The 15,174-nt window shown below is 52.6% G+C and overlaps 1 protein-coding gene across 4 annotated transcripts in view; it reads left to right on the top strand.

Annotated features, from left to right (window-relative positions):
* UBOX5 (U-box domain containing 5) overlaps nucleotides 1-8,448 on the top strand; it is a 34,111-nt gene extending 25,663 nt beyond the window's left edge. For 2 of the 4 annotated variants that reach the window (XM_032351255.1, XM_032351256.1), the window contains exons 2-5: nucleotides 128-222; nucleotides 1,915-3,115; nucleotides 5,033-5,194; nucleotides 7,709-8,448. In XM_032351255.1, coding sequence (XP_032207146.1) covers nucleotides 169-222; nucleotides 1,915-3,115; nucleotides 5,033-5,194; nucleotides 7,709-7,917 — 1,626 coding nt within the window. In that variant the 5' untranslated portion in view covers nucleotides 128-168 and the 3' untranslated portion in view covers nucleotides 7,918-8,448. Of the gene's footprint in view, nucleotides 1-127; nucleotides 223-1,914; nucleotides 3,116-5,032; nucleotides 5,195-5,888; nucleotides 6,394-7,708 lie in introns of those variants that run through there. The other 2 variants (XM_032351258.1, XM_032351259.1) reach the window with 2 other exon arrangements.
* The last annotated feature ends 6,726 nt before the right edge of the window (nucleotides 8,449-15,174 follow it).

Here is a 15,174-nt window from a genome sequence, read left to right as displayed (position 1 = left end):
GAGACCATGATTGCGTGCGTGGAAGTCCTTGTTACCCTGTTTGGTTCTCTTCCCTTAGGAATCAACTCCTTAAAGTTTAGAATTGAACTTTAACTTGTCTAATACCAAGTTTTGTTTTTTATTGAAGGCTGTTTCTGATGCTTGGAAGCTACCCTTTCAGCCACAAAGATGGTCATCAATCTTTGCCTCCCACAGTTCAGACCAAGAATTTATTGCAACAAGGTAAACAAAACAAGTATGCACATAAGTATAAGATGGGCTACTTTTCTTGTTTTTCCCCACTCCTACCTTGTGTACGTGGACTTGATTTAGGCGTCGTGGCAACCTTCTCTGTTTCAGATCCCACCAGGTGATACTTAGGTAAGCATGGGTCAGGCTGCCCCTCTAGAGTCATACAACACTGTTAGAAGGTGAGCTGTGGGTCATTTTTCTGGAGGGTCATGTTCATTGTGCTCCTCCCTCTGATGATAAATTTTAATCCTGCTCAAAGTCCTAGTGAAGGTAGAGAGCTACTGTCTCTCCCCTGCCGTTCTTCCCACTTACTTCTCACATGAGAAATAATGGCTTGTATTTGTTATTTGGATTCCTTCTTTATTACCTGAATTAAGCTGCTTCCCCTTTTGTACAAAGGCGGTATCTTTCCACAGCCCAGAACAAGGTGTAAGGATACTGCAAGGGGAAATTTGAACCCTCCCTTAATTTGGACCTTCTGCACACAGCGTACTATTTCAGGTTCCCAGACTGTGAAACTGATTTCTTCCAACAGAGATACAGGTCTCCCCACCCCCGCCCCCGCCCTTCCCTGCTATCTGAAAAGAACATTCCTATGAAACCTTTCATAAGCTGAAATGGCATAAGATGAAGAGTATCCCCTGCTTTCCAGAAGTTCACTTTAGGCCACTTTGATTTTACAAAAGACCTATGTTAGTGTAATAATGACTTTTTTTTTTGTAAAAGCAAAAAGTCTCTGAATTCTGGATTTCTTTTGGTTAGCAAAAACAGGTATTAATGTAGGTCTTTATAAAAGCAAAGTGGTGTGATGTGAACTTTCAGATGCTCAGGGTTGGGGGTGGGGTATCTGTATCTTAAAATCTCTACCAGTTATAACAAATACTAGAAATTTAAGATGGGAGAAAGTTACCCATACTCCCATCCCCATAGCATATTCACTTTTCTGGATTTCCCACAGTATTGTGGTCCTTATTTCTGAACACACATTTTTTTAACCAAGTTCCAACAATCACAGATGTACCAGAAGATTGTTTATTGTGTCTTGCTAGGGAAACTGTTATAATTGGTAGAGTCCAAATACAAAATTAAGAACCTTAATGAATATCTTTGTTTTCTCATAAGACACTATGGTTTCATCCTCTTAAATTAAAAAGAAAAAAAAACCCACTAGTTTATCTGCTCTTTTATTTTGAAGGGATTTTTGGTTGGGTTGAACAGTTCTGTTGCTTGGGTTTTTTTTTTTTTTTTTTTTTTTAAGATTCCACCTATTTATTTGACAGACACAGAGAGGGAACACAAGCAGGGGACGTAGGAGAGGAAGAAGCAGGCTTCCCACAGAGCAGGGAGCCCAGTGCAGGTCTTGATCCCAGGCCAGTGGGTTCATGACCCAACCCAAAGGCAGAGGCTTAACGACTAAGCCACCCAGGCATTCCATTTGTTCATATTTTTTAAGGATGGGCTGTACTTGGGAACAAATTGCCCTTGGCCTTTGACCTGACCTTGAATGCCTCCTCCTCCACCTCCCAAAAAACAGGAGAATTTGGTGTAATAGAGGCCATTTTAAATGAGGAACTTAATATTTTCTTTAAATAATTTTCTTAGAAGTGGTAAGTTCTTGAAAACTAGTTGTCTTTGTTTGGATCGCATCAAATGAATGCATTTCATGTTTGTCATTAACTCTAGATATCAGCTGATGGTTACGAAGTAGAAAATCTCATCTCTGAAGACCTCACAAAGAGAAGTCGTGGTTTTAGGACAGAATATTTCATTAAGCCACCAGTCTATGTGACAGTTTCCTTTCCCTTCAGTGTGGAAATCTGTAGGATTAACATAGACCTCGCGGTGGGGGGAGGCCAGAATGTCACAGGCCTGGAAATGTACACATCTGCCTCGTCTGGCAGAGCATCCTGGAATGCCCCCGAGTGCCGGACCCCGGGCCTGGCCGAGCCATCCATCCCAGACAAGGAGGCATTCACCTTGGTAGGCAAAGTCTTACTGAAAAACCAGAGCCAAGTGGTGTTTAGCCACAGGGGCTTCAAGGCCAGGCCACCTTTTGGCCCAATGGAAGCCACACTCCCCTCTCCCGCTGTCGTGACACAGGAGCTCTGGAATAAAGGGGGCCTTTCTCTTAGCCACGTGGCCCATCTCAAGATCTGTATCACCCACGTGACAGGCAGCGGTATCCCTTGCATCAGACGATTAGAAGTGTGGGGCCAGCCGGCTAAAACCTGCTCTCAGGAGGTGATAGACAGCATCATGCTGCTGGCCTCTGAGAGTCTCCCTCAGGACCTGGCTCTGCAGGCCCCAGCCTTGCCCATGGAGAGTGACTGTGATCCTGGAGGCCTGTCTGAGGGCCAGCAGGCCCCCTCTAGCCTGCAGGAGCTCGCTGAGGTGATCCGGGATGTGCCCGAGGAGTTCCTGGATCCCATCACCCTGGAGATCATGCCTTGCCCCATGCTGCTGCCCTCAGGCAAGGTCATTGACCAGAGCACGCTGGAGAAGTGTAACCGCAGCGAAGCCGTGTGGGGCCGTGTGCCCAGCGACCCTTTCACAGGGGTAGCCTTTACCCCACATTCTCAGCCCCTGCCTCACCCCTCCCTGAAGGCCCGGATCGACCATTTTCTGCTCCAGCACTCCATCCCTGGCTGCCATCTGCTTGGGAGAGCACAGACTGCATTGGCGGTGACACCGTCTTCCATTGCTCTGCCCTCTCGGAAGAGGAGGATGGAGCAGGCCGAACGCACCCCAGACGGGAGCCTCGGTATCAACACTTCCTGTTTTTCTACCACAAGCCTTCTGGTCTCACCCACTACCTCAGAGCACACTGCTAAGAAAATGAAAGCTGCCAGTGAGCTGGGCCTGACACACATGGACTGCTCCACAGGTACTCCGCATTCTACATCCATGTCCATGGTCATCCCCGTGCTTCCCAGGTGACGCTTGGCACCGTCACCCTGTGCTTTCTGCTTTGCCACCTTAAATTCGCCCCACACATACTGACGTAAAGCACCACGCACGTGTGACCTCATAGCTTCTCTGGTCAGGAATCCGGGCATGGTTTGGCAGGGACACCTGCTTCAGGGTCTTCCGCAGCCACGGTCATAGTGTGTGCAAACAAGATGGAAGTCACAGTCTTGTATAACCCAGTCGACATCCTATCATGTTTGCTATATTCTGTTAGAGACGAGTCACAAAGGCCAGCCCACACTCCAGTGGAGGGGGTACCGGGGTACCCAAGGCAGGAGTATCTGGAGGCGGGTCTCATTGGGAACCATTTCAGACACTCTCCCACACCATTGGTTCCAGTTTTGTTCAGTGGTGTTTTTTTTGTTTATTTGTTTGTTTTTATTCAATGTTTGTAACTGAAGATTTGTGGTAGAATTTTGTCTACTGCCTTTTCAGTGTCAATGGAGAGGATGCTACGATTTTTCATCCTGAGCTCTTTTAATGTGAAAAAATACATTAATAGGCTTCTGAATATTGAGCCAGTATTACATTCCTGGAAGAGACTCCATTTGGTCATGCTTCTTTTCATGTTCAGCTTGGATCTGTTTGCTAGTGTTTCTTATTTTGGATAATTTGGACTCTCGTGTATGTGTGTATGTATGCATGGGCACATGCCAACTTTGGTTGTGTTTTGTTATCAAAGATTTATTTGCTCCATATGAAGAATTAAGAAATTTTCCTTTACTAAACTTTAGAACACTATAATAGTATCAGGATCATTTACTCTTATGTATATCTGGTAGAGTTGGCCCGTGACTGTCCATGCCACGTGCTTTTTAAGGTAGTAGCTCTTTGACACTTTCTTTTTCCTTATGAAAATTAGTCTGTTTAGATTTTATCGTTCTTCTAATTTCCTCTCTTATTATAAAAACCCTAGGTAAATAGCATGCTTAAAAGGTTATATCTGGCTTTGAGTATAAGTTTTAGTTAACATGACTCTCAGAAACTCCTGGAAGAATTTGAGGTACAGCAGGGTAAGACAAGGAAAGATCCTTAGACCCTGATGTCTCTGAGGTCTCTGGTGGTGTTGGCCTTGACAGATTTGTTGGTGACATAGGACAGTGCAGACCCATGCTTTAGGGCCCCAAGCAAGTCCTACAAACTGTAGACAGTCTTCTACTCCCTGCTGTAGGGTGGTGTTGTGAACCCTGCTACCAGGTGGGTCTCTGGGTTCTTTCTTGGACAGCTGTCCCCCTCCCCCGGTGTCTTCACCCTCAACCCACTGGTGGGCTTTCTGTGGACCACACCAAGAGGGTGTGGGCAGAGTGAGGTCTCTGTTATTCCACTTGGTAATGACCACTTTGCTTTACTCAGCAGGAGGGAGAGGACACGAGTGCCCAGAGGTGCAAGCCAGTGACCCTGCGGAGTGGCGGGGGCTCCAGAAGGGAGGAGACGAGGAAAGGCTGCTGGTGAAGGAGTGGACAGGGAGCAGGGGCACAAAGCTGGGCCTTTGCCCAGTCATTTCCTTGGCCTGCAAGACCTACAGAAAGTAGGGTGCAGTTCCACAGGGGAGCCACCAGGTGGCCCCGGCTTGGCCTGCAGTTTGTCTGGGAAGAGGAAAGCTAGAGCAGAGCCCAGGAACCATGGAAAGCTGGGTGGGGCTTTACCTGCTGGTATTCGGTCATCACAGTCCACTAGCGGACATTGCGGGCGGGGAGAGGGGAAGTGCTTCACATTTGTGTCCATTTGAAGCTGGAAGTGCTGTTTGAGTAGTCAGTCCTCCACGGACTTATGGTTGCTCTTCTCTTTTGCTGAACCTCTCTTTGGATATTGTGGTCTGTGCATCTCTTGTCAGGTCCAGTGTCCCATGAGCAGAAGCTGTCACAAAGCTTGGAAGTTGCCTTGACGTCGACCCTTGGCTCCATGCCCTCCTTCACAGCTCGGCTGACCAGGGGGCAGCTCCAGCACCTGGGCACAAGAGAAAGCAGCACCTCCTGGAGGCCAGGCTCCTGCTCGGGTAACCAAGGCCCCATCTATCTCCTGGGAGCCCTGGGACGGGAGGCTGGGCCTTGCCTCTGGGGCTCTGCCAACCGCCATGCCTGGCCTCCTCAACCCTGGCACCTGGGCTCACGGAGACCCTGGTCTCCTTCCTTTTCCAGGGGGAGTTGAGGGGTTCCTGTGAAGTGTAACTCTTCACAAGAAAGGCTTTCTTTGGTTAAGTCTTAGTAATTCTATGGTCTTAGGGCTTGGCAGCTCTGTGGTGTTTCACGTTTGTCCTTCTTTGTTTAGTTTTCATATCTAGTCTGTCTCCCATCTGACACCTGGGTGGATTATTTCATGTAACTGTGGGGGGAGTTTGGGACTGTCCTCTTCGTCCCTTCCTGTCAACGTTTTCCCTGGTGTTTCGGCAAAGAACTTGGGCGGCTTACTGAGCCAGTTTTTGCCTACCCTGAATCTGGGACCACATTAGATAGATTCAGCTAGGATATAAAGTGAGAGAATCTGCTGGAATGCTGGGACAGTTTTTATGGGATGAAGGCTGAGGAAGCTCATGATAAGGTGGACGCTCAGTTCCTGTTGCCCATCCAGAGCTGGGCCATTCTCTTGTCTGGATCCTGGGCCATCTTACCTCTTCTGCTTCTCATCCCCACCCCTCTTACCTCTCTGATTATGTTTCCATCCTGGCTGGGCCCCAGAACCTTCTTGTCCAGGTGACGAGTGGTTTCCATGAACTTCAGACCCAGTGGTCGCTCACCCTTTCAGCAGTGTCTAATGTGGCCAGCCAGCCCCGCCTTCCCAAAACGCCTTCTCTCTTGGCCTTCAGATGGTACACTCTTTTTCTTCCTTTTCCACCATCCTTTTGAAGTTTCCACTGCTGGCTCTTCCGCCTCTTCCAGACTTTGGTCCTGGACCCTCTTCTCTGTCCTCTCTGTCATCACAGCATGAGCCCATCCGCCGGTGACTGCCCTTGCTCACCTGTAGCCCCTTCTCCTTGGAGCTCAAACCCCAGCCTCCCTGACAGCTGCCTGGCCCCTCCCCATGAGAAACTCATGGATATTTCTTGGGTGAAATTCTAACTCAGAACTGCAAACACCCTCCAGACCTCTCCCTGCACCTGCCATAACCCCAGTGCTGATAAAGAGCAGCCTCGGGGTGCCTGGGTGGCTCAGTGGGTTAAGGCCTCTGCCTTCAGCTCAGGTCGTGATCTCAGGTCCTGGGATCCAGCCCCGCATCAGATTCTCTGCTCGGCAGGGAGCCTACTTCCTCCTCTCTCTCTGCCTGCCTCTCTGCCTGCTTGTGATCTCTCTCTGTCAAATAAATAAATAAAATCTTAAAAAAAAAAAAGAGCAGATTCTTCTGCCCTTTGGTCAGGTCTGTAATATGGACATCATCATTGGTTTCCTTCAACATTCTTGATACTCATTCATCCTCAAGTCTTGTTGGTACTCCTCCGGGTGAGCCTCAGAGCCCTGTTCTCTGCTGCCCCCTGGCCCCGGCGCCTGTGCTGTGCCCCCCCACGCCCTGCAGCAGCCCTGCGGCTCCCTGGCAGCCACCCTTGCCTGTTGCTCCCAGGGGGCAGAGGGGTCTTCGTGTGCTGTCAGCCAGCTTGTGGCACTGTACTTCGTAGACGTCTCTCAGGGCAACCAGTTGAGTCTGGAATCATCCTGCTGCCTGTGAAGTCCTGTGTGCCCCAGCCTGCCCCCCACTGCAGTCTCGCCTGAAGCCAGTCTCATATATCACACCTCTGGGTCCTGTCTTTCTTTTGTGGACCAGCTATTCTCTTGGTTTGGTTTGGTTCTGGACCAGCCATTCTTTGTACTTCCTATCCATTTCTCTGCATGGCTAGTCCCTTTTCTTCCCCCAAGAGGCCCCCCTGGCCTTCTCTAGAGGGGTGTGGACTGAGGCACCCTCCTGAGGGAAGCTGGGAAAGAGAGCGCCTGCAGCGCAGGAAGGGGATTGGCAGCTCAGAGGGGGAACTGCCAGGCTGAAGAGAAGCAGATGCCAGGCCCAGCGGGCAGTTCCGCTGCAGACAGACCTCAGCCCTACCCCTCTGGTTCCCCCCTTCCTCCCGGGACCTGGGGGGCCTTGCTGTACCTGACCCCTTTCTGCTTTTTACTTGTCTTGTGGCCTCTTGCCTCTTAGTTTTGTTGTCAAGATGAGCTGTGCCCTACTCTGACCTTGGCAGCCTGTCCCAGTGGAAAGTAAATCCTGCTCAGAGACCGGGAGGGAGGGCTCGGTGTGACCTGCCTGCCCTCAGAAGCCAGTTCTTTCCTGAGCACTTATTGGAGCACCAAGATTTAATCATTGAGGGGAGGCCTCCCAGGTTCCCAGGCTCCCCAAGACCCTGTCCTCCCAGATCAGTTCGAAGTGGCCCCCGGGGGGATAAAGCCTATGCTGCGGCAGGGGTGGAGGGTGAGGAAGCTTCTTGTCCCACTCCAGGCATCTGCCTGTCCATTGGGATGGAGCCTGACCCAGGGGGCAGGGGGCGCCTTTCCCTAACCTTGGCCTCTTTTCCTCCCTAATTTACCAGAGCAGCCTGGGAGCGTCCCAGGCCCCGAGTGCGCCTCCTGCAAAAGAGTGTTTTCTCCCTACTTCAAAAAGGAGCCAGTGTACCAGCTTCCCTGTGGCCACCTCCTATGCCGGCCATGCCTGGGTGAGAAGCAGCGCTCCCTGCCCATGGCCTGCACAGCCTGCCAGCAACCATTTGCCAGCCAGGACGTGCTGCGGGTCCACTTCTGAGTGATCAGCCTCAGCCTGAGAAGACCCACCGAGGGGAGTCACTGAGGGAATGGGGTCAAGAATCCCTGAGGTCTGGCCAGGTCCCAAGCACAGAGGGGCCCTTTCTTCCCCAGGGGCTTTCCCTTTGTCTCCTTCCACAGTGTAGCACCCAGGCCAGGGCCAGAGTGCAGGGTAGGAGGGAGCACTCTTCTCCTGCTCAAGTGGCAATAGGATAACAAAGCCATAGTTTGGGCTGGGAGGGATGGGGGACCTATCCCTGCCTTCCTGAGCCTCCCTGTCACCCCCCACCCCCGCCAGAGCCCAGGGGCTGTGAGAGTCAGCCGGGGCCCCCCACATTGCCCACACACACACCCCGGCCCTGCAGGGTGGGTGTGAGTGGAGCACAACAGACCGTGGCTCAGGATCTCGAAGATAGCCTCTGCTTTCGGTGTCACCCGGGAGTGCTCGGTGGCGGGGGTCTCAGTGAATGACTCAGCCCCCGACTGGCAGACCACTCCGAGCCTTAATAAAGCGATGGTTGACGTCTGTCCACTGTGGGCTTCCTCCTGACAAAGTGCCTATCTATTGTCATACGTCTGTCCCCCACCGGCACCCACACAAAGTGAGGCTGTCACAGGGCAGCTTCGAGCCGTCATGGCAACCCAGTCAGGCTGCAGTTCAGGTCCGTAGCCTGAAGGGATGAGAAGTCACGTTTCCAGATGCATCTGACATGTGAGGGTTTGCACATGGGTGTGGGAGCAAGTGGGGAGGCTGGGCACCCACTGAGCTGCATTCAGCCCAGCTGGCAGTTCTGCCCTCTGAGGCCGACGGAGCTTTGCCACACAGGGCCCTTGTCAGGAGAAGTACTTGAACAAGTAAGCTGCGTTCTTTTCATGCAGAGTTTAGTTTGTGGAGTCCCAGGGTAATCTGTACTCCTACAACTGTTGACTGCGTGGAAGGTTCTAGTCCTTGCAAGAACATCTGTGCGAAAGTGCACCAGGCACTTCCCCACTCCCCTGTGAGTCCGTGGGCAGGCTAAGGGGCCTCAAGCTGCCCCGAAATCCCAGCTGCCTGCTCTCTGCCCGCCCCCGCACAGGCCTGCTGCCGCTTCTGTCCCAGGGCGGTGACAGGGAAGGAGGCAGAGCTATAGTCTTACACTGGCAGCTAATTAAAAATTCTGATTCTTGGACTCAAGTCCAGAGCCAGGAATTTAGAGATCTGGGGTAGGGGCTAGAGATTCCTAGGGGATTTGCGTGTCCCCAGAAGAAATTCCTTCCCTCTGCCGTCTTGCGGCCGTTCCCTTCACACAGCCTCACCTGAGACTTCAGGGTCTGCGCTGGTGGGCTTTCCTCTTAGCTAGCGAGGCTCCTGGGTGCTCTTTGACATTAAAGGTCTAAGCTATTCCAGATTCTTGCCTTACCCTCTTTGCCTCCTTGTAGTGTAAGAAAAGCCCCACCCAGCATTTGTAGCAGAAGCTGTGCTAGGGGTGGGGCCATTCACGTCCTTAGCCCGCGGTGGCCTCAGGCAGGGTAGCAGCCCACTCAGCCCTCTGGAGCCGGTTCACCACTCAGGAATCCCCCTGGCAGGGGGGCATCCTGTCTGCCTCACCCCAGGGGGCCAGAGGCCGCTGCTCCCCGCCCCCCCACCGCCCCACCGTGGTTCCTGCAGCAGGCATGCCCAGGTTAGGGCCGAGCTGCCTCCCCACCTGTGGAGGGGCCTGGTGATCTGCATTTCAAACCAGCTTTTATTTCCAGATGGCCCTGGTGGGAAACCAGGCTTGGGAGCCACTGGGGAGGACAATTGCTGTCCTGTGCCCAGGTGGAGCCACACGCACATCCTTGGACATGCATCCCTTTTTATCTTACTCTTTTTTAAGCACTACACCCAATGTGGGGGTTGAACTCACAACCCCAAGATCAGGAGTCACATGCTCTACTGACTGAGCCAGCCAGGTGCCCCTTTATCGTATTCTGAAGAGTCCCCCCAAAGGATGTGGTCTTTTCCACCCTTGCCCGAAATAGCACTAAGTGCTGCTGGGCTGATTCTCTCCCCTAGAAAATGGGAATAATAGTTCTCTTGCTGCCAGCGAGGCTCAGAGGGCAGTTTATTTCTCAGCAGCGCCCCGGGCCAGGCGCAGAACAGCTCCACAGGGAGCACGGAGTTGGGCCCCACTGACTCTGGGAAGACTCCGGAGCACCAAGCCTTGATGTGGCCCGCTGCTCCGTCTACCGGCCACAGGTCGCACGGAGGCACGTCTTCCGCTTTCCCCTGTCATGTACTCGACACCAAGCCTGTGTGGGGTGTGGAGCCGTCCACGAGCAAGAGGCTGGGCCCCAAATCTGCATCTCCGAGGAGCAGGGCCACCTGACGTCCTGGCCATCCTCCCCGCGGATCTAAGGAAGGCTTCGGTCGTTGGCCGCTCTGTGCCTCTGTTCAGGGACTGGGCCAGCTCGCTCGGGGCTCTGGCCCGCCAGCCCCGGGAGAGTGGGAGGGAAGCCTGCTCAGAACAAGTCTTGAAGGAAGAAGAAGTAGAAGAACCAGACAGCTAGGAAGAAGATGAGCATCTGTTCGGTACTCAAGGAGAACTCCATCTCCTGGCAGCCGGGCCGCAGCTCCCTGCAGCACCTGGGGCCCCGAGCTCCCAGCTGCACGGTGGCCTCCTGTGGGTCTCCAGTCTGAGGCCGCTCCGCCACCAGGAGCTTTTCCATCCCCCAGGAAACCAGCCTTCTGCCTCAGGGGTTGCTGTAAGTAGGTCTGCAGACAAAGAGACCTGCCCCTGGAGGAAGCTGCTGCCTGCTGGGCTTCCAGGCACTGTTTGGCTGCTTGCCTCCTGCCTGTGGGGTTGTGATACTGGGCCCACTGCCATTGTGAGGGCTGCGGGCGGGGTGCCTCGGTGCTGTCCCCTCCCTTGCAGGTGCCCCCCTCCGCCCCCTGCCCTCTCCCAGCTGCCCCCCAGCCCCTCTGCAGCCTGTGCTGGCCCACCTGGCCTCTGGCCCGCTTGCTCCGGCAGATCTTTCCTTCCAGTTCTAGGCTGAAGGGGGCTGGCTGGGTTGGGAATCAGCCAAAGATGCTCTGTCCGGCCACCTGTGGAGGCCACAGCCCGGGGCCCCACCCCGCAGTAACACACTCCCTCTCTTACAAAGAAGTGCCACAGTCCAGACCGGTGTCAAGATCTCCAGAGTGGCAGGGTATGAAGGAAGAAGAGGCAGACTGGAGGCCTTCGGCAAGTTTTCTCCAAGGTTTGCGCCAATAGCAAGACAATGCTACCCACAACCATATTATTGAGACAGGACCACACGAACATTCTGGGTTTCTTAAACCTCCTTACAATATCTTCCTATAAGGGGGAAAATGTGTGTACATGCTGTGTGGGTCTGTTGCTTACTCTTTCCCTTACCGCATTCTTTTTTTAAATTTTATTTATTTATTTGACAGAGATCACAAGTAGGCAGAGAGGCAGGCAGAGAAAGGAAGGGAAGCAGGTTCCCTGCTGAGCAGAGAGCCTGATGCAGGGCTCCATCCCAGGACCCTGGGATCATGACCTGAGCCAAAGGCAGAGGCTTTAACCCACTGAGCCATCCAGGCACCCCTTCCTTACTGTATTTTTTTTTTTTTATGGACATTTGCCCTTGTCTTAGACACTATTCTTATTACCAAAATCATTTGGGAAAACAAGCCAGAATAACCAGGAAAACCCTGAAAATGAAGGACAGTTTGGGTTGGGTGGGGAGAACTAACCCTTGACTACACAGACCAATCAAACAAAAATCCAGCAGACCAGGGGCGCCTGGGTGGCTCAGTGGGTTAAGCCGCTGCCTTCGGCTCAGGTCATGATCTCAGGGTCCTGGGATCGAGCCCCACATCGGGCTCCCTGCTCAGCAGGGAGCCTGCCTCCCCCTCTCTCTCTCTGCCTGCCTCCATGCCTACTTGTGATCTCTGCCTGTCAAATAAATAAATAAAATATTAAAAAAAAAAAAATCCAGCAGACCAACAGGGAAAGATGGATCTTTCCCGAAGTGGTGCTGGAGCTGCCAGAAGAAGGAAACCATCCGAGAACTGGAAGAAACTGTTAAATGAGGGGATGCCTGGGAGCCCAGGAGTGAGGAAGGCCCTCCTCTTTCAAAATCTAGATACAGTGAGGGAGAAGACTAACAAATCTGACTACACTGAAATTAAAATCTAAACAACCTTGTGCATCGAAAAAGAAAGCTACCATTAGCAAAGTGAGAATGTAAATTACAAGCTGGGAAGATATATTTGTAAAGCGTATTACAATGGTTCGCATAGAACTTCTAAAAATAAAGATTCATAAAGAAGTGCACACGGTCTCTTAAACATGTCAAAAGATGCTCAGCCTTGCTCACAATATGATAAAGCAACCGTGAATCACCATCTCTTGGCTCGCAGGTCGCAGGTCGGCACTCATCTCGAATTCCGGCCGCCCCCAGCCGCTGGGGCTGTGGGCTAGCAGGTGCTGCGGCGCCCCGCGGGTGGCAATGCGAGGGGTCCGAGCTCAGCGGAGAGCAAGTGACAGTTTCTAGCAAAATCACATGTACGTGGACCCTCTGACCCCGCCATCCCGCCCCTAGGATTCTAGCCCAAAGATTGTCCGGCAAAACTCGGAGAACAGTTCTGGCGCCACCGGAAGCGGCCCGCAACCTGAGCCGCCCGCGCTGGTCTCCCGCGGGGCCTACGGAGCCGTGTCGCCCCCTTGCGGCGGGCCAAGGAACAAGTGGTTTACACGCACGTGATCCTGCGAATGTTCTCATCAAGGAAGTTATGGAGACTCTGAAGGCCACCTATGTGTGTTTAAGAAAAAAAAAACACCCACAAACTTTGAATTCAAAAGTTTTTTTAATGGCTTTTGAAGAGGCATTTACATACACATTTAAAAAAATATATCTTATTATTTATTTGTCAGAGCACAAGCAGGCAGAGTGGCAGAGAGAGAAACAGGCTCCCCGCTGAGCAGAGAGCCTGATGCAGGACTGGATCCCAGGACCCTGGGACCATGACCTGAGCCGAAGGCAGATGCTTAACCCACTGAGCCACCTAGGCCTCCCTCAAAAGTTTTTTTTTTTTTTTTTTTTAAAGATTTTACTTATTTATTTCAGAGAGAGAGATCACAAGTAGGCAGAGAGACAGGCAGAGAGAGAGGGGGAAGCAGGCTCCCTGCTGAGCAGAGGACTCCATGCGGGGCTTGATCACAGGACCCTGAGATCATGACCCGAACGAAGGCAGAGGCTTAACCCACTGAGCCACGCAGGATCCCCCTCAAAAAAATTTTTTTAAAGTTTCTAGTACTGAGTACACTCTGGTGTGGGGGGCAGGGGGCATTCTGCTGAGTGATTTATTTGTATGACCTCATTTAATCTTTGCAGCTCCTTTTTTTTTTTTTTTTTTTAAATAAGCTCTCCAGCCAAGGCAGGGGGTGGAGGGGGTCCTTGAACTCGCGACCCTGAGAACTAGGATCACATACTCTACAGACTGAGCCAGCACCACACCCCCAATCCTTAACTCCTGAAGGAGGGAACTGAGGCTCAGGTCCATGGAGAGCTCAACTGACTGACTCCAAGGCCACTACTAACCCCTGGGATGCTCTACTGGTGGCAGGTGCTGCCAAAGAGCAGACTCAAGTCCCCTCTATAGGGGTGGCCTGGATGTCGTCACCACACGGCCTCTAAGGATGCCTCCAGTGAACTGGCACCCCAGGCAGGGCACAGAGGCACCACCGCTAGCACTGGTCTGGTGGGGCCAAGCAACTCCTCGACCTACAGGAGCCTTTCTGCTCCGGCCCAAGTCTACCATGCAAACTAGAACCAGAGGCTCCCCAAAAAGTCTAATTATGGAATAACAACTCACGACCAAGCTACAGCACAGCTTTCGAACACTAAAGAATATTACACCTCTAAGCACAAAAATAAAAGCTGTCCCCCCCCCACCCCCAACAAAGACTCAGCGCAGTTCACTTCACGTAAATGGAGAGATCTGGTTGAAATGTGAGTGGAAAAGTACCCGTCATATGTGGCTGCTACGGGGGAGGATGTGGGAAGGAGCAAGGAGCCAGACAGGGAAGGAGCAGGTGCAGAGCAGCCCCAGAATGGTCTGTGGCAGGTTGCGGTCACTGCAGCGGAGGACTGTCCTTCCCGCCCACCCACCCCACCCCTGCACTGGGCTTGCCACCCTGCAGAGGGCAACCCCAGATGTGTGATGTATGTGGCTTAGCGAGACGCTGTCAGAAAGAGAAACTGGAAGAGTGGGAAACAGTAACCCAGTGAGCCCTGCGTGGTCCTGGTGGGGTGGGAAGGCATGAAGGGCAGACAGACCCGGGGACTGTCGCAGGAAGGTCAACACTGGGAAGAAGACAGGAGTAGGGAGGAAGGTGGGCAGTCTGATAGCCCCTAAACCAGTGGGGAGAACTGGGTTTGAAAAGAGAGAGGGTAGGGCACCCCCCGCCCTGCTGCCTCAGTCGGGGGTGGGGCAGGGGGAGCATCTGACTCTTGATCTTGGAGTTGTGGGTTCGAGCCACATGTTGGGTGTAGAGATTTCTTAAAAGAAAGAAAAGGAAAGAAAGAAAGGAAGGAAGGAAGAGAGAAAGAGAGGAAGAAAGAAGAGGTGGGTAGAGAATCAGGGTTGGGGGAGGCAGAGACAGGCTGGCCTCCCCTCCCATGGTTCCTGATACCCTCCCCTTGGGTCCAGGGCCCAGACATCAACTGTGACTCAGCTGATGAAATGCAACCCCATGGCTCATTAATTAGGAAGCCTGTAATTAGCCCGTCTCAGGAACCAGGAGCCTCCAGAGAGAACCCCTCTCTCCTGCCTTCCTCTCCCTCCTACCCAAAGGATGAGATCAGGCTTGGGGGGATCTGGCCCCTGGGAACAAGGAGGGGCAGGGGAGCATGAACACCAGGGGAAATGAGATGCTGGGGCACGCGTTTATGCATGAGATGGCCTTGTACATTGACCCTAGGTAATGAGATGACGGAAATGACAGTAGGCGCCTCCACCCTGAAGGTTTCTGGGGGCAGGGTGGGTGTGGCTGGCTGGATCTGGCCCTGCTGGGTCTGCTTACCACCTGCAAAGCTGTGACCACTGCAGTTCAGTCTTAGGGCCAGGTGCTCCGGGGCAAAAGAAACAGATCCAGCAACCCAAATGCCATTTCACCCCAGGCTGTTACTCAGTAACACCTCCTAAACAGCCCCACTTCCTCCGTGTACCTCCCAGGCCACCTCTCTGCAGCTGATCCATCTCCTCCTTTCCCAGACTCCTTGGAAAAAT

The sequence above is a fragment of the Mustela erminea genome, chromosome 7 (genome assembly GCF_009829155.1).
Source record: "Mustela erminea isolate mMusErm1 chromosome 7, mMusErm1.Pri, whole genome shotgun sequence".
NCBI classification, from domain to species: Eukaryota; Metazoa; Chordata; class Mammalia; order Carnivora; family Mustelidae; genus Mustela; species Mustela erminea.
This window is presented reverse-complemented; position numbering and strand designations above follow the sequence as displayed.